The sequence below is a fragment of the Larus michahellis genome, chromosome 2 (assembly GCF_964199755.1).
Source record: "Larus michahellis chromosome 2, bLarMic1.1, whole genome shotgun sequence".
In the NCBI taxonomy this organism is placed as follows: domain Eukaryota; kingdom Metazoa; phylum Chordata; class Aves; order Charadriiformes; family Laridae; genus Larus; species Larus michahellis.
This window is the reverse complement of record NC_133897.1, coordinates 44,378,682-44,405,206: the sequence shown is the minus strand read 5'-3', so window position 1 is coordinate 44,405,206 and position 26,525 is coordinate 44,378,682. Positions and strand designations below refer to the sequence as shown.

Below are 26,525 nucleotides of genomic sequence, written 5' to 3'. Positions count from 1 at the left end.
CTCACCTGGACCCTAAGACACGGAACCAGCTATTCTACCTAACAGTACAGAGTTTACCAGTGGAGAACTGAAAATAATTAGAGCACCTAAAAGGTAATCTCAGCCTCAAAAAGCTAAACACCAGACATAACCCAAGCAGATTCAATTCTCCAAAAGTCACAGGATATACATTAATGCTAGCGTCCTTCCTGAAAGAAACAAGTTTGAAGAACGGATGTCAAAGAGACTGTTATACTCTTCTCATCACTGGGCAAGGAATTTCTAGCTACATAAGTCGTATGAAGAGAGAAGCAATGATCCTGATTTGACGGGGAGTTTGTCAGGGAGTAGCAATATGACTAACAGGTAGAAACAACTGATGATCTTGGATCTTAATTTCAAGTCCAACACTTCCATTAATCCAAGAAGTGGTACAAAAGGGCAAAGGCAATTGCTTTTCTCCTTTTGTTATATATAGTTAAAGTACCTCCATTCTGCAGATGTTAAAACATTATCAATCCACAGTCTGAGAGAACAGTTTTCCTCCTAAAACTGGACCACCAGCTTAACAGCATAATATAACAATTGCATCTCATCATAAAAGCTGCCGAAGAAGCAATTTTACTGTTCAACCTTCAGTAGTTAGCTTGGTCAGTTGTCATGGATATTACTACTATGTACTACAATAATCCAAAAACATGGAGGCATCCTCTATTTAAACCAACACTTGTTAACATCATGTAATTAATCTATGTTATGTTAATATATTTATGCTGGGCAGGGAAAACCATTTGAAATTCAGGATCTTAACCAGAAACCAATAAAATCTCTAACTTGAGAAAACCAAATTGAAAGAATGGACAAAACACAGGTAACCTATTGAGGTTGTTAACTATGAGCTCTGAACTACCAATAACACTTTAATATCTATACATAAAAATCTCTACCAGGTAAGAGAATCAAAACCAAGATAGTGCTTGTAGGATATGGCAACCTGGCTGAAATTGATATTCATTAGAGTACTCTCTGCATGAATAGGAGCATTTGGACTCTGTGGTCTTTATCAGAGCCCCAGCTGGTAATGGTTGAAGGTTAATGCCTTACCCCATTCTGTTCAATTTTCTGTCCTAATTAGTCCTCCAAATCTATAGCTGTGAGCACCAAGTGTCTGTGCTCAAAAGAAACTAATTAATGCTAGCAAATTAGATCAAGTCCAAAGATCCAACAGCCAAACTCTTAAATGCTCCTTGTTAATAGGAAGTGTAGCTGTCAATAACTGCTGTTGGTGGCTATAATGAGGCCTCTTTCTTTCATTGAAAGTGATTTCATTTCTCTTTGTCCCTGTAAAAGCTGTTCCATTCCCTAATAAAAAAAAATAAAAAACCCCACACAACTAAGTTGCAGTGGTAAAGCTAGCAGTCTGACTCATTTCTTGTCATCAGCTGGGTTGAAATGACATGGAGGGGGGAAGAAAAAAAATAATCAAATAGGGTAAGTTCCCTCCCTGAGCATTTTCTTCAAAGTCCTAACACTAGTCAGAATACTCACATTTCGATCACCAACCAACACAATATACTCTCATATTCCTTTCCTATAAAATCCTCTAAACTAGCTTGCAGTAGTTAATGCTGTAAGTATCATTAAAAAAAGACCATAAGATCTAGGATCTCATTTCTTCATATTGTAATTTACATTTAGCTGTTCCCTCTGCGCAGTTTGTTGGAGCAAAACTCAATATACCATAATCCCTCTAGAGAGTGTATTAATTCACATAGTTAAATGTGATGAGAGAAAATGTTCATCGGAAACATATAGAGGTGAATCATTTTTTTCAAAAATAAAAGCTATTGTGCTCAAACACAAACATCATATAAAAATTCAGCATCTTACCCTTGAGAAATGCCAGCCAGGGAAAAATACGTGATAATTTATTCCCAGTACTAAAGTACTAAATACTACCAAAACATCTAAAATAATTTAAATAAGTGCACAACACGTACAACAGTAATCTCAATAGCTTCATATAGGGTCATGGGGTCACATGCCATATGGCTATCATGTACTTTAACATTCAGATAATAAATACAACAGAGGATAAAATTTTTCGCCCCCTTCTCCACCTGCAGTTTTGTGCTGGATTGAACCTATGTTCTCAAATTATATTAACCTTCCTTTCACGAAAATGAAGTTACAGGTAATAAGGCAGCATTCTTTTTTCATCCTCATAAGAGAAGGCTATTCCAGTCATAAAATCCATGATTTCTCCCACGTAACCTCTCAGGCTTTCCATCAAACTCTGAACAATATGTACACAAGCACGTGTAAGCGATTTCTGGTCACAGCAGCTCAATTAAAAAAAATTACCAGGAGCTGACATGTTAACTCATTGGTTTTTATCAGTTACTTGATCTTTTTGCTTTAGTAAATTAGAAGATCACTGTATTCCCAGATACTCCTAAAATATGGGAATTTAAAAAAAAAAAAATTGTAAGGACTGTATTTTCACAATGAGGAAAGGCAGATCAGCAAAGTTCAGTTATAAATGGTGATTTTAATTTGCTTCAAGAAAATAAGACTCATCAAAATTTTTAAATGTGAGCTGTCATGTAATTTCCTACTACTCTCAGTCTTAGCATCTTCCAGTGCCAACCTCAGAACCATGACTGTAGGTACCAACAGGTCAATCCTCCCCCAGCATTCGGCAAGAGTTTGCATCAATTAACAGAACTTGGCCTGCAATACAAAGGAAAGTGAGCAATACCACAGAGTAACATCAAGCTGAAATTTGCTAAGTATTTCACATATTTCATTATCAGCATTTCTGTTAAGAAAGTATATATAACAGGACTTTTTTTTTTTTAAGGAATATCTAAAGGTGTGCTTGGAAATTTAAATATGCAGCATCGCATGTAGTTCAATCAGAAATTTTGTTGGTTTTATGGGCCTTGATGTGTCAGGTGTAAGGGTCACGGTCTAGAGCAGGTGGCCCCTACGGGGACAGAGATAATGTCAGTGACAGGACTGTTGAGTAACTGCACATTATCAAAACTCTGGTTGACACTGGTCATGCTATACTGTAGAGAAGCCTGCAGTAGTGTTGCATCCCATCATTTTCACTAAGTATCAACATGAGCCCTGAGGAGGAGAGGGATAGTGGGGAAACTGGAGAATGGGAGGAGGGTGGCTGCTTGGAAATGTGCTTTTCCAGCCACACTTTCCAAATCATTTTTTAAAGCCTTGCCAAGTATCAAGAGCTTTTTCATCAATGTGAATCCAGTTGCCTTAATTACACAGTTCCTATGGACAACAGAACCAACGTTAACAGTTTTCTCCAGGGAAGGTCCTCAATGCAGCACAGGTGAAAACATCCCCCTTTTGTCTCATTAACAAGAAAAAAAAAAAGCCGGGGGGAGGGGGGACAGAACAACTTGTCATCTTGGCCAAATGAGTATCTCCTACAACAAGCTTCAAATAAGAAATGGCCACATTCTTGTTTGCAGAGTCACAAGCAGGATCAGGTCTTCAATCATCCAAATTGTTTCCCTTACCCTGACTTCACTGTCTTCCTAATGACAGAACCAGACTGATTTGAACTATCTATCCCTGTATTCACCCTGAAAATTATGTAGTTCAGTTTCCTACATGAACTTGGGAGCCTTACAAATGAGTCACAATTACAGAAGACATTTGCAAGTCAGTCTTCCTGACCTTGAAAGGCCCAAACCCAGACCATGTATCAGTAGTAGACTGCAAAATTTAGAAGAAAAAAGTTTAGAACTAAAAGCCCTTGTCTCTGGAGCAAGATTGTTTTTCTCCCAGCAAAAAAAGTGTGAGGTTTTGGAAGGTGGGCAGAATTGCTTTATAATAAAACAAATACACAAAACATTTACAACAAGTATAATACAAAATTATGATCTCATGACTGACTTGGTGATCCAGAAATTTCTTTTCGGGATCTCAAGGTCTTCAGAGTCTAAACCCACAACCTGTCATTCAGTTGTCTCTCTTTTTATTTTCCAAGCCAAGTAACCCAAAATGAAACTGAACTGAGCATACAATCTCTAAAGTTTTTATCCTTAAAGTTCTTCTCTACCTAAACCCATCAAGTTAAGTTTCATAAGTGGTAACTCTGAACAGAGTAAGTGCTCTTAAGAAATGGAGAAACATGTCTGTAGATGTGATCAAGATCAACCAAAGCAGCTTTTTTTTTTAGTGAGTGTCCCTAGTTTCAGAGCAGAGGGGAGTCATGGAAAGCACAGCTAGATGAAACTACAGAAGTTTTGATAAGCTAAAGATAAACCTTCTGATGAAAAATCCTAACTTCAGGTTCCTGAAATTTGCTGATTTTGCTTTAAAGAAGTTTACTCAACTTAAAATTTTATAACTGGAAATCAAAGACAAAAACTTGATCATTTTAAAAGAAAACAGCTTGCTTAAGAAATTATTTCATAAAAGCAATGGATGAGACAATGGCAAATAAATGTTCCTTTTGAATACTTCAGTTTGCAAGCACGTATTTTTATATGCCAAGGACAAAATGATACAGAAATACATGGTTTTAATATTATTTCAGATGAACTCATGCTGCAGTTTGTACAAATACAGTAAAAAGTTCCTGTATGACAATGTTGTTTGGTTTTTTTATTTGCTTGTTTTTTACGACACTTTTGATACTGCTATAATAGCCCACAGTTTCACACAAATACAGTGCATGAATATTAACACAATAAAGCATATTTACATAATGGTCATGGAAAATTGACTAATGTTTTGCAGAAAGCATATTTATCCTCTTAACAAAGCAACTAATATATCCGTTTTCACTGAAAAAATGCCTGAAAATCTTAAACACGCAGAAATTATTCTGCAACTGAGATGTACTAAATTCTTGAGAAATATGCAGCACAGAAGAACTATACTGGAACAATCGAAAAAAGTTCAAAGTAAATTTAAACAATCTAAGTAAAATTAAATTGGACTAGAGACAATACTTAACTGTTTTTAAAAATTATCAGATGTACACATTTTCATGGTTATTTCATCCCTAAGCTATTTTGGTATGCCAACAATAAAGCACAGCAATGGGTCACCCATTTAAGCATGCTAGGGTAACAGGATCACCTCTTGAGTTAACAAAACCTTTATTTTTTATTTATTTTTTAACCCTTGGGGTTTCTTTTCCCTGGATGGCTCTTGAACACGTGCTGGACAGGCTGTCATTACTTGCATTATTAGCTCTGATAAGCACACAGCTCTAGGTGGTATAGCTGCAGGCTAAGGTAACGGACTGTATACAGATGGACCCCCATCCTCATGCAGAGCACTATTGAATGTATAGGGGCTCCCCATAGGGACACATATGAACCAAGTGTGATCAAGTAAATTGTAAAGGCCCATACTTGTAGAATAGCTTTATTTCCTATATTACCAATGCATTTACCACAATTTCCTAAAGGCAAAACGAAACAAAGGTATATTAATAGGAGTTATTCAAACAAAATTAACATAAAGCAGAAAAATCCTACACTGAAAGCAAGTTAAATGAGTAGCTATGCCACTTAGTGTAAACAGCACAATTTCATGCACATGTGTACATTCTGTAGCACACAAACCGGATTGCAGCAGTTTTGATTACTTAATTACACAGTTTATGTTCATAGCTTATAATTGTTTACAGCATAAAACCCATAGCCTATTTATTCTGATTAACACCTATCCCTCTATACTAACAAGACAAATTTATTCCAGGAATAATTTTGCAATGGATTTAAGAGATAATAAATTCTCTTTTCCACAAAACTGCTTAAGCTTCATTTCCCATGGTTTGGTCTCTCCACCCCCTTCCCCCCCTCACCGACATTAAAAGGTGTGCAACCAAATAGCTGAACTGATGCTACCACTTTTTTTTTTTTTAATAGAGATACCAATGTGGATTTTGCTTGTCTGTTTGATCATAAAAATTGCATCAGAAGTATTCAGTTTCCACCTCTAACTTCCACACAATTTGATCAATGCTGGCTTACAGGTGACAGAAATGAAGGGGAGACAGGTGCATCTACAAACCTCACTTTCCTGAAGATACACAACTGTACTCTATTCAGGAGAATGAAGAAAAAAAATTCTAGTTTTGCTTAACAACACAAGAAAAAAAAAAAAGGTAGCATTTTGCTTTAAAATTTACAGAGGCAAAAGCATGGAGAAGCTGTAAGGTAATGGTCCACAACTCACATCTCAATAATCTCCAATATTTTCTGCTGTCACTGAAAATTAAATGCTGGAAGTCCTCATCTTACACAGAGAAAGTTCAGAGGAGAAACACACACACATCCCTTTGGTCTACCCCAAAGAAAATTATACAAATAGTATGTTCTCAAATTATTTTTAATTTATATCCTCTTTCAATGACCCACAGTACTGCAATTGCTTTTCCTCTTCATTTTTTTCCCCAACAGGTATAGAGTTCAAAGTAAAATTGACTCAACTATCATTCAAATGAAAAAAAAAAGATGTATTAAGTCCTTCTGGCAGTGCTGGAAATACCTGTCATGTGATGCCACTTTCCTATGGCAGATATTTCCAACTCTTTTACCACTTTCTCATCTCAAAATTGTTATAACACTACTCCTTTATGTTTTTTGGGGAACCACTAAAAGCAGCTGCTCAAAAATATGCTGGTCCACTTTAACTAGACTTGACCCTAAACCTAGTGATAAATGTCTAGAAGCCTCCTTTGAAGTTTCCTAATTAATAGTGGAAGACAAAAAGCCACATACCATTGGGGAAACAACTGTTCTTCCTGCCATGGTAAAAATTGCTGAAATAATACAAGCAAAACAATATGGCAACAAACTAAAATGCACTCCTTTGTCAGCAAATACTGTTGGAAGATGCATAGAAGACACTGCTGAAGATTTGAAGAAACAATTATTAGAATAAGTTACACAGTGTGGGAGTTTTGCTATATAGTTGGATCAAAGTACAGATGTTTCTAACTTCTCTTAGTTTCAGTATTTGCATCTCAATAATGAAATGCACAAAGAACTTTTTTTTCGTGATCCCCTAAAGGAGAACTGCAGTGGAGAAGATATACTCTCAACAGGAAATGGCTTCTTTAATAAAAACCAATGTTTTATGGAAAAACGGTGCAGTTGTAACCACTGATGGAGTAGCTGCTTTGACTGGAATGAAAAAGGGAATCCAGGGCAAGGTTACAGAGATAGCACCACATGTGGAACTCCTTCAGTCCATCACTCACAGGCAGCTATTGCAGCCAAGAAGGTGGAGCCAGGAGTGCACAGTGCACAGGCTGACATCAACGTGGTTAACTTTATAAAAACAAGCCTTTCGAATAGCAGCATCTTTACCAGACTTTGCAATGAGATGAGGAGGGACCATGAAAATCTCTTGTACCACACAGAGGTTTGCTGCTTATCTTGCAGGAAAGTGCTTAAAAGAGTTGTCAAACTACACATTCTTCTTTTACAAAAAGACAAGTGTTTGAATGTTGCTGACCTTTCCGGTGATGACAGGTGGCTCTGAGTAGTTTGCTATCTAGCAGGTATTTCCAAAAAAATAAACACACATAATATGTCCCTTCAAAGTGAAGCTGATGTTTTACCAATGAGTGAGAAAGTAACCGCTTCTCAAAAGAGGCTCGTGCTATGAAGAGCACATTTTGAAAACAGATGTTTGGATATGTTCCCCTGATTATGTGATTTTTGTTTTGTTTTTGTTGATGAACGAAATGCGAGTGCATCACCTATAAAAACCTCTCATGTCTGTACACTTTAAAGAGACAGAATTTTCTAACCTATTTAGAAGTCTTCCAAATGAGAGTTTCAGTGGTTTTTGAACCTATTTCATAAAAATATAAACGTGCTACATCTGATTAGTTTGGAAGAATGACTGATTGACATCAGAAAAGATGATCATTTATTAGCCCAATTTCAAGCAAAACCTTTGCATAATTGGTGAATGGGATTGAAAAATTAATATCACGATTTAGTAAGTGCAGGCAACAATGCACTTCTTCCATTGGGATCTATGCATCTTTGTGAGGTATCTTTTTCAGCTATGGCACCCATTAAAACCAGGTATTGAAATAACCTGAAGTTAGAATCAGACCTTCAAATTGTTGTATCACAAAGTATTTAAAAAAAAAAATGAAGATATTCAATCATATAGCTCTCAATAAAAATATTGTTATTAATAGTAATATTTTTAGAGCATAAAGGGGTTTGTACCATTTCAGAAATAACATAAAAATTAGTCTAGAGTACTGTTTATTTTATCTTTATCTCATCCTTTTTAAATTTCTATTTTTGTGTTTCATAATGTACATTATATACTAGTACAGTGGTACATGTATATAATTTATAAATAGACATATGTTGTGATAGTACGCTTAGAAATTTTTTACTGATGGGTGCACAATCAAAAAAGTTTAGAGAGCAAAGATCTAGATGACAAGAGACAAGTGCCCTCTGTTAAACGCAAGCCACTTGAATAGAATAATTCTGGGGCCTTTTTTTTTTTTTTTTTTTTAAAATTCTTACATCCCTCTTACAGCAACTTTCTCAGCTAACCTGTGTGTAAGTAGCTGTATCTTTCTGGTACTTCAAAAAGTTCCAGATTTCTTCCAGGAATATATGAATAGCTGGGTGTCAGAAGAAGTGGTGGTACCCAACTTTAAAGAGTTATTGTCCAGTACTCTTCAAAAGAAAATGGAAACATGCAAAAGTGGACTGTATCATCCAATTTCAACGTCTGTCTAGTAACACATGTGTGTTTATGTGCATGTATCATTAAAATACTGGGGCAAGGAACAGATGCAGTTAGTTGGGAATATTTAAATTAATTTATCATAATGAGGGAGGCCCTAACTGAAGGCTCACATAAGGCAATTCCATTAATATATGTATCAAATATTACGCACAGGAATATAGTAACTCTTGTGTTGCTTTGTCATCACATAGTCTAGACTGAGATGTGGGAAGTTTTGTATTGATCATACTAAATTCCACAGGCCTTGAGAACAAGTCATTTTGGAAGACAGTCCACATCACCAAGCAGCAAAGCCAACACATCAGATTTATATGCTTTACTACTGCCTTCACTGTGAACAGATAAGATGCAGATCATACATATTAATTCTCTGACTACTTGACTTCAAAAAAAAGGATTATATTCAGGGCACAAAAGTGAAAACATCTCATCTCCCAATGAATATTTGACTCTTACCTTGCACTTTATCTGAACACAGCTCCTTGGCTCGCTCCCTCATTATTTGTGGAATCAAAACGTCTTTTTCTACATGTCTCAGCTTAGAATTTTCTGCAAAAAATAGGGAAAAAAATTTTTTCTTATCTATACGTCAGAGAAAGTCAGTCTACAGAAATAACACAGTGTTATTTACATAACATACACTAGTATACAAAAACTGTCACAAGCTAGCAGCACAAAGTACCATGGAAGGACCACACAGATCAAAAGGCAGGAAAGTCCAAGATGTAAAATCGCTCATATACAAATATGAGCATTACCCTAAATATTTCTGTTCTGTTCAATGTGCACAATGAACCAAAACTAAAGGAGAAAGTTCTGGCAGCACATTCTAATTTCTCCCTTACTAAATAGAAGGTCTTCATACAGACCACACAAAGGCTGAGAATTACTTTTATTTCAGGATACTAGTATTTTTCTATGTACGTTATCTGTACAAACTGGATTTTTTACTCACCGTCAGAAGCCAGATATTAGACCACAACCTGAAATGTGTATTGCTACATGGAAGACCTCAGGTTCTTTAAAAAAAAAAACCTCAGAAGCCTCTCAATTGAGGAGCTAGGAGTTTTTCCATTGAGAAATTCAACTTAACAAGAACAAACGCTGTTACCTGAATTCTGTGCTTAAAAGTACAGTTGCAGTTTGCTTTCAGTTGTCTCAAAACAGAATTCAGTACTATGAGTACAGGTAGTGATTTTGAACAGTTAAACAACACAGACCATTTAGAAAAAAAATACTGCATTTCCAAATCCACTTTCTTCAAAACAAAAGGATGAGAATTTATCAAGCACAGCTTTTTACTTCTTAGCTTCTGAGTTAAAAACCCTTTAAAGGACATTTGTTCAGAACGTTGTATAGTCCAACACAGTTATACCAAATATCTGGTTTTCCTCCTCAAACACACTATTATTCACCCTTTGATGTTGATATTGCGCTTCAGATATATAGCATCAGCTATTCACATTATGAAAACTGTACTGTCAGATACACCGTTATTTTGAGTGACAACAATTTCATTTTAAAATTGCTAATAAAAAAATCTAGATGAAATGAAAGAAATTAAAAGTATGATGTATTGAAATTAAGGAAAGAAGTAAAATTTAGGTTACATACCGCTTTCAAACACTATTTTTCAGAGCACCTTCAGTTACTTCTAGATCAAAAGGCAACAGACACTAACATTTCTCTGGTCATTTTTAAGTCATCTTTTAAAGTTTACTAATTCTATGAGGTTACACAGTGTTGAAAGGATATTACTGGGGGAATCTGGCAACAAAACAGAGGATTACAATGAGCAATATACAGAATCTGAACTGAAGACTTACATTTCTTCTCAAAAATGTCTTACTTGGAATCTCTACAGTAAAGAAAAGAAAATAAAGAGTCTTCTCTAAATACAAGAAAAATACCAAACACAAATAGCTCACAACTTAGATTTGCTTCTATGCTCTGATTTTCATGACTGAGATGAAATAATTACAATTTAATATCCTTCATTTTAACTTCCTGCAGAATATCATTGCAATTACTGTACCGAGCATCTATTATGTTACAGACAACACAAAGACATCATAAAACTTTTAACCACATTTTTTAAAAAGGACAAATCAGTTCAGCTGAATGACATGGCAGGAAAGAGCACCAGCAAGCTACGTGCCTCAGCTCTACTAACTTCAGTCAAAGCAAGCGGGCACTGCAGCAGTCCTGCCGCTCCTGATCCCTTGGAGGCTCTTTTCACTCTGCCCACACAGATGTGCTCTGCAGCCCTGTGGTGAACTGAAAGGGGAAGTTAATTTGGCTTAAAGGTAAATAAATTTATTGCCAGGCAATTTTTCAGCTAAATAAATTCTCTGATCCAGTTCACTGTATAACTGCACAAATGGCCCATGATAGTGACACTAGGACAAGAAGGAAGACTTAACTGTCATGAGTACCACCAGCTCAAATTATAGCCTAAGCTTCCCCCTTTCTTAAAAAAAAAATTTAGTTAGTTATACTGATGCTTAGAGTAGGCAGAAACCAAACTGATCAATGAATGTGGACACAGACAAGCAAGTGGGTTGCTAGCTGCCAGCAAAAGGGAAGTTTTAATAGTCCCCCGTTGCCCTCCTTCACCCCCATCACATCAGTGCTATTATGCACTTAACCACACAGCAAATGACCAGTTCAAGACAAAAAGCTAACTCAAATACATGCAAAAAAGTGCTTCTCAAACTGGTTTACACTTTGGAGTAACTACATCTACTTATCAGAGTTCTAACAGTTACTTCATTTAACTTTTATACCCTAGCATATATGGAAATGTAGCAGACAGCATGGAAGCATTTAGGGCCTGGGAAGGGCGGCTGGCAGAGCTGGCTAGAGGCAACCAGTTCCCACAACAGCAGCAGCAGCACAGGGCTCCAAGGAAAGGATCACACACACACTACTGACAAAGAGGAGATGAGAACAGGAGTACAACAGAAGGCTAGAAAGGAAACAAGACAAGGGCATCCAAAAAATGAACAAACCCCCCCCCAAAAAAAAAGAAAAGGTGGCCCTGTTATCCTGGAACAGACAAAAAGGATTTTTGGGTCTTAGCTTAGCTTAAGCACCTAAATTTCTGTTTGATTTCAAAAGGAAAGGGGCGTAAGACTGATAGCAAGATGTAGCTGTACTGGTATTAACACCAGCTCAACCAGAACCACGACAGAGCTGCGCTCCAGGCAAACTGCCTCAGTTTAGTCCCATGTTGTCAAACCTGCACATGCTGAAAATGCAGGAAGAAGAGGGTACATCAGGACACATGGTAATCTCCAGTACAAAGAACAAGAAGAGAGCTACAACAGTAATTCAAAGGTAATTATTCAATGGTATAAAGGAAAAAGGAATAAAGACACTTATTATCTCATCTACAGTTTTTAAAAGAATGTTTGTGGGTAAGTATCAGTTTTTAAATCAAGAAAAGCATAAGCAGTTCAAATCATCTTATAATGTCTAGGAGGCAGTTTTAGGCACCTGGGTGCAACCACCTGTCCAAATAGCTCAAATGCAGTGGTTCAGTTTGGACAGTACTGTATCTACTTATGAGTTTCAATTGTAACGCCTTAAGTATTTTAATATTTTCCCTTGATTCTAAACTATCCATTGCATTACAATTACAGTGATTTTTCCTTCAAGGATCTTAAAACACATTTACTGAAGTTGGTATACCTAGCATTTACACAAAATATTAAATAAAAATAAAGCACAAATATTAACAATACCAGATATCAGGTAGAAAGATATGTTTACATGCAGAGTAACGCATTTCTGATACCAATATATAAGTACTTGCAAGGAGATCATCATCAATCCAACCTAATCAGCTCTGCAGTAACATATATGGCAAGAACTTTCAAAGAAACAACACCTCAGAAGCAAGACTTCATCAAAAAACATGAGACAGCCATGATGTGAAACCATCAATTCCTTTTGCCTTTTTTCAACTATATTACAGTTTCTAGAATAATAAGTACGTTTTTCCCTTTTGAAAGTTCACTATTCTGCACTAAGAAAGATGATTCTTATTCTAATGCCAGATTTGCAGCAGACTAGTCCCTCAGAAGAATCTGCATTACAACAAACCTACTACTGTTTTATTTTCTCTTAAAAACATTAATAAAATTATCCCCAGACAAGCAAGATATATGTTTTCCTACAGTTTGCCTTCTGCATTTGAAAGCCAATACCTTTGGTTCCTACCCACATCCTCCACACACTTTACCTGGTCTTATGGGTAGGCTGTTTTGAGACGATCATGGCTTTGGCCACAAAGAGAACCAAAAAGACCATGCTAGCTCTAGGCTTCCAGGGGGCCAGAAAAATGTTAGCAGCAGCTTTTCCTCAGCCATGTTTGTTAGAGCAACTTAATACTCTGAGAGTCTACCTTTACCTTAACCTTACATTCTGTTGAAATTTGCTAGTATCATCAAACATTACAAGGGACAGATGGATGAACGCTAATGGATGGAAGCTAATTAAGTAAAGGTTACAAAGAGCAGACTATATAGATTTAACAGTAAAAACTAAGTATTTTGTAAAAATATACACATAAGTTAAGCCAGAATGCGGGCTTGCAGGTGTTAGAGCATCTAAGTCACTAGCTCCTTGAAAATGTGAATAAGGCTACAGGCAAGGAATCTGTGTGGTGAAACTGCTGAATGTTTCCTAAAGACAAGAGATGAGCGCGTTCCAGAATGCTGCCGCTCCTCGTGGGGACTAGGAACAGAGGAGAGGATAAACAATGGGTATAGAGGTTATAAGCTTGCGTTTGACAGGAAAAAAAGAAAAAAGACAGAAGGGGAGAAAACTACACAAAAGTGAGTATCTCTATGAAAGAGAAATTGTCTTCCGTACCACCTCAGCTCAGTGTAAAGAATTAAAGGAAGGAGCAAGAGATTACTAAACTGGGAGACATCACTATTCAGCAAAACATTAAGAATGCATTTAAGACTTTCATTTTTTTTACAAATAAAATCTGTGGGTTTTGGCAAATCTCAATGCTTGAAATGGTTCTCTGGTTGCATACAATATCTAGGGCACAAGACTACAATTGTAATAGTTTTCTGTGGTTGATCAAAACCCTCAGCTGCAAAAGCTATTGCCATGGAAGGCCAAGGACCACAGCCAATCAGTTTAACAGTTTTCATTATTTTTGTAAAAATGGCCAAAAAAAAAAACCATGAAATAAATGCATCAGTAGGAACAACAGCGTCACAACCACTAGAACAGCACAGAATACACATCAAATTCAATCCATATGGAAGATGGGAAAACAGATGATGAATACTTTCCTGGCTTCCTTGCCTCTCACCACTGGATCCAGGAAAGCCTTGAGAAAGAGAGGACCACGGTGTAGACCTGTGCTGTATGCACAAGACCTTTAAGAGGACTAGAGGAGAATGAAACACAAAGCTGCTTTACAGTTCTAATCACGAAAGGGACTGTAGTGGCTTGTCATATTAATTAGAAGACTATTACAAAAAGGGGACACCAAGACAAAATTTTTTCTAGAAGAGTGTCCTGAGAAAAGTCTTATCATCTCCCCTCTTCATTCAACACAGCTGGTAACTGACTTATTCACCCCCTTGCCACTGTGTCCTCCTGGTAGTTTACAGCTCTCCTTTCATCTCCCTCATGACTTCAGGTAGCAGGGACATAGATTACTCAGAAAAGCTGAGGAAAAAAATTGAAAACTTGTCTACCCAGATATTTACAGAAGCCTCATACCTTCTGCATCCAAGAGAAGGCGAGTCAAGTGATTCCAGTAATAGTTTTTGAAACCTGCATTTCTCATTATACCACCAGTAATTTGGATTTTCTTGGTTCTGTTTACCTATGCACGTTTTTAAAAAACAGTTCAAAGCAGTACTTTAAACACTATAGCTATTTCAGTAAGAATCACAGGATACATGAAGAACAGAGAAAGTTTTAGTAAGTTTTTAACATTTTCATTAGCAACTGTTACATCCCATGTTTTTCTTGAAGTCCCAGTTACATCAACTTTTAGACATCAGTTATGTTATTTACTAGCAAAAATGCTGTAGAAAGTTCAATCAAGGTTCAAGAATCCAAGTTAAAAAAATAAAACACTCTTCAAAATATAAACATTTTAAAACAATCACTTTCATTATTTTGGGGCCTTGGTTCAGAAACATGGAGCCATAAAAGGGATTATTATTTTTTTTTAAATACACCTTACTTTTTTTTTTTTTCCTACCAGGTGCTATCAAAGATATGCAGTTGTCAGTGGACGGATTTCTAAGATGCCTTTCTTTTTTAAGCTAAGAAATAGAACTTGAAAACGTACAAATGAAAAACTTCAGCAGCAGAAATAATAAGAGTTATTACAGTGAAAGGGAAGAAAACCAAGAACATACATGCAGAATTCCCATTCTTTAACTTACACCACATTTAAAGAAAATCTCCACTCTAAAGAAGTGTAACACAGTTCTTTTTCTGGAAGGGAAGGTCTTGCCTTCATCTGTGATAAGCTTACTAAACTTAAGTTTACCAGCCATTCTCTCATTTTTCCATGTGCATATCTATAGTATAAACAACACCTAAAGTTAAGATGGGCTGGAGAACGAATAACAAGTTTATAGCTAAGTTATGTAAGTGCATTAATTTGGGGGATTCAGTTATTTTTCGTATCAGTTGGTAAAAATTATTTCTGTGCTGTAAATATTCTGTTTCATCCCAAAGTTTTGTTTTAAAACGCTTGCCTATGAGCTAATTATAAAACTACACTGAAAAATCACACTTTTATTAATAACAAAAGTAGCAGCACAGTGTTAATTGCATGCTTATTGGCAAACATTCCTTTCATCAATCAGGCTATTGGCTCTAGAGGTTCAATTTTTACAAAAATCATTTCAGATTTATTTTAGTGTACTTGTAACAGTGTTTTGAACGGGCAAAGGTAATTATAGCTTACTACTCCAGGAAAAGAATGCGTTCAACTCAAAATTTTCATGTCTCATATTCTGCCTAGCTTACCCATTTTGTATTTAATAAAAGTTACCAATCTTACGTTAATCCATGTGAATGTATTTGCACATGTGGATCATAAAAATAATTATCAATAAAGTCTGTATAATTGAACATATGATCAACTACTTAAAACCTCTATTGTAAAACACTAAGTCACACATCTGAACAAATTAATTTAGAGATACACCCATGAAAGTCATGGAAAGAAAAAAATGTACGTTTCCAAAATCTATGGTTTTTTCCTACAATTGTAACTTTCTGTATTAATGTAATTAATACTTTAAGTACCCAGTGCTGTAGCCTGTGAGGGGGTTACTCTCTTACTGCCAAGAGGTTCATGGGGACAAAATGATAAACAGTTTCAGCATTCTGCTTTGTAACCTTGGTCCCACAAAAACATTCAGGATCCTCTTAAAGGTAATGGACTTTTATCAGTTAAAAACATCTAGTGTAAACTGACTGATGATGGACCAGGCCCAAACACCTTTATGCGTACGTGAAATGCTACTGAATTTGGTAATTTCATTTGCACATACGTGTTTGCATACAAACTAGAGTCTTAGGTACTTTGCTCTCTACTAAGGTTTTAAAGTATAGAAGGACATGAAGTGATGGAAGTGTTATAATCCAAGTGAAACATATGTGATATGCTTCTCTGCGTAGCAATCTTTTTTTTTTTCTTTAAATGTGTAGGAATAGATTTATTTGTATTTAAAAAGTTACAGATTTTGAGATCTTTCTACGATAATACTGACATCATTTTAAATTAAGATGAAGTACAGGGATGACAACACCAGGGAAAATTTCCAAAGCTTTAACTTCTCACCATTCTATCATCACCTCAAAGTCAATTTTCACCTTTTTCACCGGCTGAATTTGTTATCTTACGTTTTGCTTTGGGGCTCTTGTTCTTGCAATATGGCAGTACTGGATTACGAGAATACTGACAAGGCTGTTTGCTAAAAATGAACAACGGCTATATTACAGCAAGTCTGTAATATCTAGAAAGAAAAGGAAAAGCAGACCCGACAAAGCACACTTACTTGTTAATTACATGTGGATTGCAAATGCTCATACATCTAGTGAGTAATAAGTAAAGCCAAGCCTGAAGTTGCTTGTGAAGATTTTTGACACAAGAAGATTCTTTTACACTCTTGATCACACAGCAAAGCCAGTTACAGGGCCCGAAAATTAATTACAGATCAGGGCTTAATATTTACTACTGAAAATAATGCAGATTCATTAACACCTAGCCTGAACTATTGTTCAAGTATGACAGACCTGCCAGCTAGGAAAACTTAGGGTGTGTGCTACCTATAAAGGGAACACCCCACCCCACCTCAAATCCCTTCTGACAACTGTAGATGAGGATTCCAGCAAAATGTACAGAACACACAGTAACAACCAGGGCCGTGGACTGGCCAAGGACAAAATAGCACAGCCTGCCTTAATTCTGCCACCATAAAGTTTCTGAATGCTTCACTTGGTAACTGATGTAAAGTACTCCACACAACTTTTTGTCACTTAAACAAAGATACCATGGCAGCAGTATTTCAGCAACAAAATGCACATTTTGGGTTTTTTTCTGTGACAGCAAAAATATAGTAACGGCACAGATACGACTGCATTCCTACAGACAGGGTTCCACACTTATTAAGCGAAGTCCAAACTTTTGAGCACCTCTTGTCTGAAACTGGTCCCAAGCATACAGTCCCTATTTCTTCTATGCCCTTTCTAACTAACCGTAGATGTTGTCCAAGAATTTACTGCTTACTTCCACCTGGAGTAAGAAATAGAGAAAAGTCCTGCAAAATTCACAAACTATCTGAAGTATATAAACCAAACAGAACACACTAAATAGAGCTAAGCAGTGACCTCAAGAACCATGCAATAATTTGCATCAGAAACAAGAGATGAGCAACAGGTAAAACCTACATAAAAAGAGCAAAGTATCCAGCATCTGGATGAAGTGAGGCAGGAAAGTCTACCAACCAGTGAAACCCCACAATTATTATGAGAGGAGATGCTAACCATCTAAGGTTTCCCACCATATCAAATAATGTTAATTGGTGGCTACTGCACTACCTACTCCTCTTTGCTAACTTTCAGAATTGTGTGATAAGGCATAAAGAAAAACAATCACAAATAAAAGTTTCATTAAAAAAAAAACCTGCCCAAACTCCTTGAGACTTGAATATTTAGCTCCTTAGCCACTCCTTTGAAGATACAATTTACACCTTCCATTCCAAATAACAAATACCACACACAAATGAAGAGCAAAGCTTTTAAGTAACAGGACCAAATGCCATCCTTCCTGCTTTTTCTTTTTTTTATTTTAATGGAAAGTAAGGATTAAAAGACAAGAAAAAACAATGCCTACCTTTGATTTCTGTACCTATGTATTTAAGTATAATACAAATGAATTAAGACTTTAGAAACTAACATCATGGTTATGACCAAAACACACCAGTGGTTTCAAAACTTGCAGAGCATGAGGTGTTCTGAAAAAAAAGAGAAGGTTGAAAGCCTTTTGGTTATATTAACACAAGGATTGCAGATGTTATTCTGGATCTTAAACTCTACAGAATCCTTTCAAAGCACTCAATACTATAAAGTCATTGAAGAGTTCAAATAGATCTTTCAGTTTTTCCCTTCATGTTGCCAACACAGGTCAAAGACACTAGGAATATCAAAAAGGTCATTCACGTTCAACTCCCTTCTCGACAGTGGCAACTTATGTTTTTAATCACAAATATTATCTAAAAGAAGTTTAGTTAAAAGATGAAACTGTCCTTCCTTTTACTTGCATATTTTTACCCTTTAAAATCAACATTGCTTTATCTCCCATTATTTTTCCTTTCTATCTTTTGAAGCTATAATTTCATTCCTTGCAGTATATTCTTCTAGCTCTGTCTCACTGCCTATGCCACTTTGAAACAAGTCACAACCATTGTGCAAACCCAGTTCTCTCCTTCACTGATATACTGCTGCTGTATTTAACAATCTAGATTTCCACGTGACAATAAAAGACAGATATTTTAAGTAGCCTAGGAAACTTATGAAATCAGTCTTCAACCCCTCTATTTTTAAGACCCAAAAAAACATCCAGGATAGGTACCAAAACCTGTATTGTGTACCTAAGCTACTGACAATAACCCAACTTTTCTCTTTACACATTTGTGAAACTTTGACTAGAGATCCAGACATCATCATCTGAAAATGACAGCTATAACCAAGTGCACACCCATGACCTCTACTACTGAAAACAGCACCCTATAGAGTTTTGTAAGTGCTGCATGCAAAAATCAACTTCAATGCTGAGCTGCAGCACATTGATTCTGAAGAAGCATAAAACAAAACAGTGTGACATAAATTTTGACAACGGATTTATCTACCTATTTATTTACTGAATGCAACCACCTAATGACACAGCCACAGTTCCTTCCCAAATGGTGTTTGTCAAAAACTCCTCCCATAAAAATCACGACATAATTCATAGGTTTTACATTCTGAGCTTCAGAGGACTCCTTGATATTCAGTCCCTACTACCTGGCAAAGCCATGAGAATATTTTTGTCTTTTGTGACCATAAAACGAAGCATCAGTCATGGTAGCAATTAACTAAACTGTGATTCTCCCTCTTTTTTCTTGTATGTGGGCCAAGAAGCAGTTAAAAATGACGACATTAAAAAATACTGCACCAGGGTTAACACCTTACTGATATAAACAGGGCAGCTCACACCTCTTGCAGCTATTGTTCCAGTTTCTCTACAACCTCACTTAGGCATCTCTGCTTTTAGGTCACATTCTGAGGTTTTCAACAGAGCTCTTACAGCCAGGGACTGACAGAGGTGGCAGGGGGGGCGCGCTGTGCAGCAAGCAAAAGATACTGGATAACAAGGTAGCAGATTTAAAGAGGTGTCAGTAAGCAATGCCACTGCACAGCAGATGAATCTCAGTGTTGGCGTCGCATCGCACGTGCCCAAAGTACATCCTCAGTAGTCCTACCACAGCTAACATACAACCGCAACATAGATTAGCAGGGACATATAATGTCATTATAGACATAATTAGGGAAGCAGGACCCTGATGAACTTCAGTGTTTCAAGACATATGCTAAATGCACAACAGCTTGAATTGAGCTACTGTAATAACTAGACTTTTTCCAAGGGACAACTGGGAGCAAAATTACACTGTAGATGAACAACCACCACCTGAAATGCTGTGGTTTCGTAGCATTTTCTTAATTTCGTAACACATCAGTGCTTAGGTGATATGATCAACAAAACAGAATTTGATGACTCTAAAAGTGCCTTGTTTGGAGCACCTGGAGAGCCAGGCCCAGGACAAGTTTCCATCAGAAATCGAGAGCTTGTGCTTAGCTGGCAGCCTTCAGCTCTTGAAGAAGGTGGCCACAGGCCACATGGACTGCGGTGCAGAGTCACAACTGCAGCGGTTCACCATCAACTACAAGTGTCTCAATACCCTGTGTCAGCCAAAGCGCACCGACGCCTTGCTGAGTTGTGCCGGAGGATCGGCCTTTTCACACCAACACACCCAGCCAAAGGCACCCGCCTCGGGAACATGGCGGATGAGCGAATATTACACCAGCATAAGGACACAGCCTTAAATTCACTTCTGGGTGGCTGTGACTGTGTCGGACAAGACCTTGGTAACCCGAAGGGCCGCATAACCTTGATATTTTACCTCATACATTACACAGGCAGGGAGGCTGCAGCAGGCCGGAGGGCGCCAAGGCCCCGCGGCCACCCCGACACCCCGCAGCAGTGAAGCCCAGCCCAGCCCAGCCCTGCCCTGCCCCGGCGCTGAGGCGAGGCCGGGCGCCGCCCCGCGTCTTGCCCTTGGGGCTCAGGGCCGCAGCGGGAAGGAGAGCGGTGACAGCCCCCCCGGGAGCCCGCTGCGAGGGCCGGGGGTGGGCGGGCCGAGCCCCTCAAGGTGGCCCTTCTCGGCACCTGCCGGCGGCGGGGCGCAGCCTGCTCTCCTCGCCGGCGTGTGCTGGGGGGCGGGGGGAGGGGGCAAGCGGAAAGCGGAAAGCGGCGGGGATTTCCCACAGGAAGCCCTGGCGCGGCGGCGGTGGGCTGAGGCGGCGACGGGGAGGTAATAGGAGAGAAGGAGAGAGGGGCCGCGCTGCGGCCCCCCCCTACCTGCGGTGCTGGGGGGAGGCTCCATCTGCGGCTCCGCGCTACCTCGGCAGCTGCGCAATGTGCGCAGGCAGTCCCGGCCCCCCGCCGCGCAGGCGCACCCGCAGCGGGCGGGAAGGGGCCAAGGCGCATGCGCAGACTTGCGTGTGGGTGCAGGCCCCGAGGGGAGTGCGGGACCTGAGAGGGTTCCGAGGCGGGATGTCCTCGCCTATGGTCGAGGATGGTGACACCCTTGGGGTGTCTGAGGCTTCCACAGCAAGGGCTTGAAGGGGAAGGTGAGAATCATGAGGGCTGCAAAGCCCCAGAGCAAGGGCTTGAAGGGGAAGGTGAGAATCATGAGGGCTATGAAGAAAATCGAGGGAATGGGGAATGGAGCACATCTCTTATGAGGAAAGGCTGAGAGACCTGGGTCTGTTTAGCCTGGAGGAGACTGAGAGGGGATCTCACCAATGCTTATAAATATCTAAAGGGCAGGTGTCAAGAGGATGGGGCCAGACATCTCAGTGGTGCCCGGTGACAGGACAAGGGGCAACGAACACAAACTGGAACTCAGGGAATTCCATCTGAACGAAAGGAAAAACTTCTTTACTTGGAAGACTTCAGAGCACTGGAACAAGCTGCCCAGAGAGGTTGTCGAGTCTCCATCTCTGGAGACATTCAAAACCCACCGTGGTTGGACGCGTTCCTGTGCAACCTGCTGTAGGTGACCCTGCTCTGGCAGGGGGGTTGGTCTAGATGATCTCCAAAGGTCCCTTCCAACTCCTACAGTTCTGTGATTCTGTGATTACAATGGTGGCCATTTTTATTGATAAGTTGGTTTGTTTAAAAAGGGCTTCCCAGTGTATGGGTGAGAGGCCCTCTGTCCTGTCTCCGTATGTCTCTGGGACCACATTCCTGTGACAGATGTTCAGGTGATGGAGGAATTGGGAAATTCAGTGTCCCACCAGAAATTCGGGCAAAATGCTGTTACAGAAATTCCTGTTGGCATGGTAGTCAGCCTAGCAAAATGCGGCTGTTGGTTTACTCCATACTTCATTTTTCTACCTCTTACGTTTTTTACCCATATTTGTGGGGCTTGGATTAGATGATCTCCAAAGGTCCCTTCCAACCCCTGCCATTCTGTGATTCTGTGATAAAGGTTGTCGAGTACCTCCATTTTATGTTCTGTCGATGTCCTGTCATTTTTTCAGGCACTCCATACATAAGAAAAGGACCTTGCCATGTAAAACATTGCATAATAAATGCTAGCAATCAAAAGGTCAAACAGATGCTTTTGATGTACTGTAGAGGAATGAATATGGGCTAGCAGCTGCTTAGCTAGCTTATTAAAAAGATTCAGGGTTTAAGACAAAATTTGAAGAACACTGTAGGTGCCTATGAAAAACTTTTATACAAATGAGGAGGTCTATAGAAAGAATACAACATGCTTTTTATGGATAGTATCACTAAAAGTTTGATACTGTTAAAAATGACTGATTTGTCTGTGTGGCCTTTTGGTCTGCCTGTGTAAGTAAGCATTGAGACATATGTGAAGTATACTTTAACGGCAGAGACTTTATTTATGAGTCTCTCGTATGTTTATCTGACCAGTCTTTCTTTAGTTTTTAGTGGCATGAGGAAAGGCTGATCACTTCCAGAAACAAAACAAGGAATAAAAAAAGCTTGTGAGAAAGTACCATACTTTCAAAAACCTGAGAACATGATTCCCTAGAAATTCAGAGAAATTAAAACCAAGGAGATGTAGTAAGAGGCGGAAGTCAGGACTTGTTCTAACAAATACAATCCAGAGTTTTGAAAAAGCCTGCTCTCTTTTCCTACCAGCCTCTTCAACATTTTAGACTGACAGGTGATATGGAAAATTAGTCGGTTTATGCAGTAGCCACTTACACGAACAAGAGTGCAAAAATTTTTCTAAATATAGTATTTCTCTGTTATCCAACATTGTTACATCCTGTTCAGCGGAAAGAAACTTTTGAACATTACATTCTCAGGAAAGTGGGAATTCCAGGAGTCTTCCCCAAATACCATATAGACCTTATATGCCTCTGGAAGATAACAATAAGCAGTTTAGAAAAAAAATCAGGAAGAATTTTGATCACAATTACCATGCTATTTATTCTTAACTTTAATTTTCATTAAAGTAAAGGCATTGGTTTGGAGTTCACATTTTTTCCCAGTTTTATGTTATTTTCCACATGTGAAAATTCAGTCCCTTTTTTTGAAAATGGATTGTTTCAAGTTGAGGCCACATTAAGAGCCAAGTTCTTCGTGCTGATACGTTCACAGAAATTAGTAGAGCGTGATGTATGCAAAATCTTCCACTCGAGTGCTTTTGGCCTTACTGATCTAGAGCATTTCTGTTATAGAGCATTAAGTGTCTTTATGCCTTTTTTTTTTTTATCTACAAGTTTGATCTCATTGCTTAGGGTAAAATGTGGATATTACAATTGTTTTCTGTAACTTTAAACTATACCACTTCAGTTAACGTTTATACACTGATTTGAGAATTTTACTTGAAGAGGGCTGTGAAAATGCAACATATCAATTTATTTGTATTTGTCTTATTAAGGGTTTTATGGACTATGCCACTTCTGCAATGAATGCAAAAAGATGTTAAAAAAAGAAAGATACCAGCCAATCTATGAAAAATTATTACATATATGCAATGAGGAAATACACGAAAACACAAGATGCCAAAAGGAGCTTTCAGCATGAGAACCAAAAAGGAGAATGTACAATTGCAACAGTAAGTTGAAATAAATAAATAAAGTTAGTCATTTTTGCTGCTCTTAAGCTGTTGTCTACTGGTATTTATATATGCCCTGCAAAATCAGAACTGTGAAGATTTCTGTTATTTGAGATTAAGATCTTTGAATTTAAATGTCAGCTCTGTGTATTGTGCTAATTTGACTGTTTTCAGGGACAGGATACTAGGCTAGACAGAACTTTGCTTTGAAGTAGTATTTCTGTTCTTTGATGAAGACAGTAAATATGAAAAGAAAAATCCAACAGCTTTGTAACTTGGGGAAGTTGTCCTCTCCTGCTGCTTCTTCCAGTAACAGGTCTGGAAAGCAGAAACAGGATTTTTCTGCAAGTCTTATTTTCATGTGTGACAGACAAGAATGAAGAATGCTAAGAATTGCAAAGGAGTAGGAAACATCTTGGGGAAATAAAAACAAATACAAAGGAAAAAAATGGATAGAACAACTTTGTTCTGGAGAGTTGAGGGGCAGAAATAGTTTTTGAATGAGGGAATATGCAGATGTGTGTCTGATAATGGTCTCGTGCTATCAGGGGCTATTAGGAAATATTGGAAATGAGAAAGTACCAGAGAAAGTGCTATCCTGACAGATAAGTACATGAGACTGGCAGCATGTGGAGCAGGAATGGCATATGTAAGACAGAAACTGTCCACAAAGGGCTTTAAATTGAGATAAATAGCTTATGTCTCACTTTGGAGTCAGTGCGGTGATCCTAAGAGGTGGTACAGTGGTTGACTCAGTGACACAGGAAAATTATTTTCTTATAGCAGTTTGAATGAATATAAGGAGAGCAATTTTCATGACCAGAAAGGAGGTTACTGTGTTAGAGATGTGAAGTATTAAGAGCCGTGTCAACAATTTTAGTAGCACAGATAAAAAAGCTAAACACTTTGTAAATACATGTTCTGCATGCCGTCTGTGCAGTCTAAATGTAAATTAGATCATCAACCTGTAGCAAGAGAAAAGATAGATTTACTTCATTCATGTGTAAGTCCCTGTTATGTGGACTCTACCTGTAGGAGTATCCAGGGGCGTAAGAGAATGGTTTCATTTAAAAAAGTAAAAAAAAAAAAAAAAAAAAAAGAAAAGAAAGAAAAAAAAGTGCAAAGTGCGTCTCCCTTACACATGAGCTTTAACTTGTGTCTTATCCCAGGAGACAGTTTTGAAATGACATCTGGAATATGTGATTTCTGTTTAGTCAAATCTTTTTTAATACAAATCTTGCACAAGTTCCACAGCCCTGTGAAGTTGTGCTGAAATGAGTGGGCTTTTGCTGTGTAGCACTTTGATACTTTGTTTAACTGACGTACTTACCCAGAAACTTGCTTAATTGGGACATCTCCTGGGGCATTGATGTGGGACAGTGGCTACTGCTTACTAGTATCTGCCCCTGGTTATTCAGTGCTGCTTATGTCATCTCTCTGTTACAGTCTATACAAGGAAAATGTTCCCTGCAATTAGTTCCCTGAGGGTAAAATACAGGGTGCTCTAGTGAAAATACACTGGTGATGGTGATCACAATTTCTGCATTGATTATTACAGTGGGGAGGATCTGATAACTTCCCTTATAGTGTTGAAGGCTGCTTTAGGTAATGTTTTCCTTATGAAATTAAAAATATAATCATAAGTAGCATTGGATTGCAGTCATTTCTGTGTTTCTAAGATTCATATTGTCATTTGATTAGTTAATCGCCCGTTTTCAAAAGTGTGAACATATTTTCACACTTCAACCAAGACAGTGTTAACAATGAAACAATAGATAGAAATGGAGATTAATTATCTATCGCACAACTCTCTGCACCTTGTTCATACCAGATAAAGAGAGCCTATCTGTCTGCCCACGGTTGTGATTTTATTTTTTTTTAAACTCCAAACAATAGCCTTGGTCGAATGAGTTCAAAGGAATATTTTCAAATGGCACCTCTTCAGCATGTTTGCTGTTGACATTTTTGATCTTGTTTTATGAAATACAGCTTCCAGTAAAAGGCTGTGATTCTTTGCTAAGCTTACCCGTGTGAAATACATTCACTCATAGGTGAGAGATGTGGGGGAGCTTTAAATAACAATTAACATTTAGAATCAAAGAAACATTTCCTTCTCTTCTTAAGGGAGCATACTTTCACTGAAGCCACTGTAAAGTTGTTCAAGGCCTTATTTCCAATTGCCATCTGAGATTTTCCCTGAGTGGAGACATGTCTCCCAGAAGAGCGAGGAAGATGAAGGAAGAGTTTGTAGTATATTTTTATTGTGCAAGTTGCAACATTTTATATTTATTCCCCCATATAAAATTAAACCTATCCATATGTCTGTTTTCTAAAGGTTTAAGGATCGGGGTTCTCTACGGCAGAATTTGCTATTATAGGAAGAGGAAGCACTAGGCATGTTGAACTATTTCTGTCCTGTCTTATTAATCTAACATAACTGACGTTAGACTTCTGCAGTATCTTCACAGTGCGAGCACTAGTGCTGTGTTGCCTTGGCCTCTCTCTTGCTGTAGAAGAACTGCAGCTGGCGTGTCACTATGTGGCAAGCTCTGTGGTGTCAGTGCTGATGTCAAGTCCTGTGGCCTGTCTCTTACCACTTTACCAAGGTTGAAACCTTTCCCTTCGTGGGCCAGGCCTTTCCTCTCCTGATTCAGGGGAGTTGGAAGCATCTGATCAGGGTGACTACCATAATTTGTTTGTTGTCTTTGTAGCAAGACATCACCAAAGTATTATCTAGGGAGCTGGCCATCTGCTCAAGTAGAAAAATTGCATCAAATAATAATTACATTTGCCAGTCACTACTAGATCTGATTGGCAGAGTGAAAAACACTTTGGTTCCTT

General features: G+C 38.2%; 1 protein-coding gene across 4 annotated transcripts in view; it reads right to left on the bottom strand.

Moving 5' to 3' along the window:
* The window catches only part of CMC1 (C-X9-C motif containing 1), a 50,075-nt gene extending 29,020 nt beyond the window's left edge, over positions 1-21,055 (bottom strand). The window contains exons 1-3 of one of the 4 annotated variants that reach the window (XM_074575084.1): positions 20,942-21,007; positions 10,590-10,621; positions 9,220-9,312 (exon numbers count right to left, since the gene is read on the bottom strand). In XM_074575084.1, the coding sequence (XP_074431185.1) occupies positions 9,220-9,262 (43 nt within the window). In that variant the 5' untranslated portion in view covers positions 9,263-9,312; positions 10,590-10,621; positions 20,942-21,007. Of the gene's footprint in view, positions 1-9,219; positions 9,313-10,589; positions 10,622-10,921; positions 11,041-20,941 lie in introns of all 4 variants that reach the window. The other 3 variants (XM_074575085.1, XR_012585527.1, XM_074575083.1) reach the window with 3 other exon arrangements.
* Positions 21,056-26,525: the final 5,470 nt, after the last annotated feature.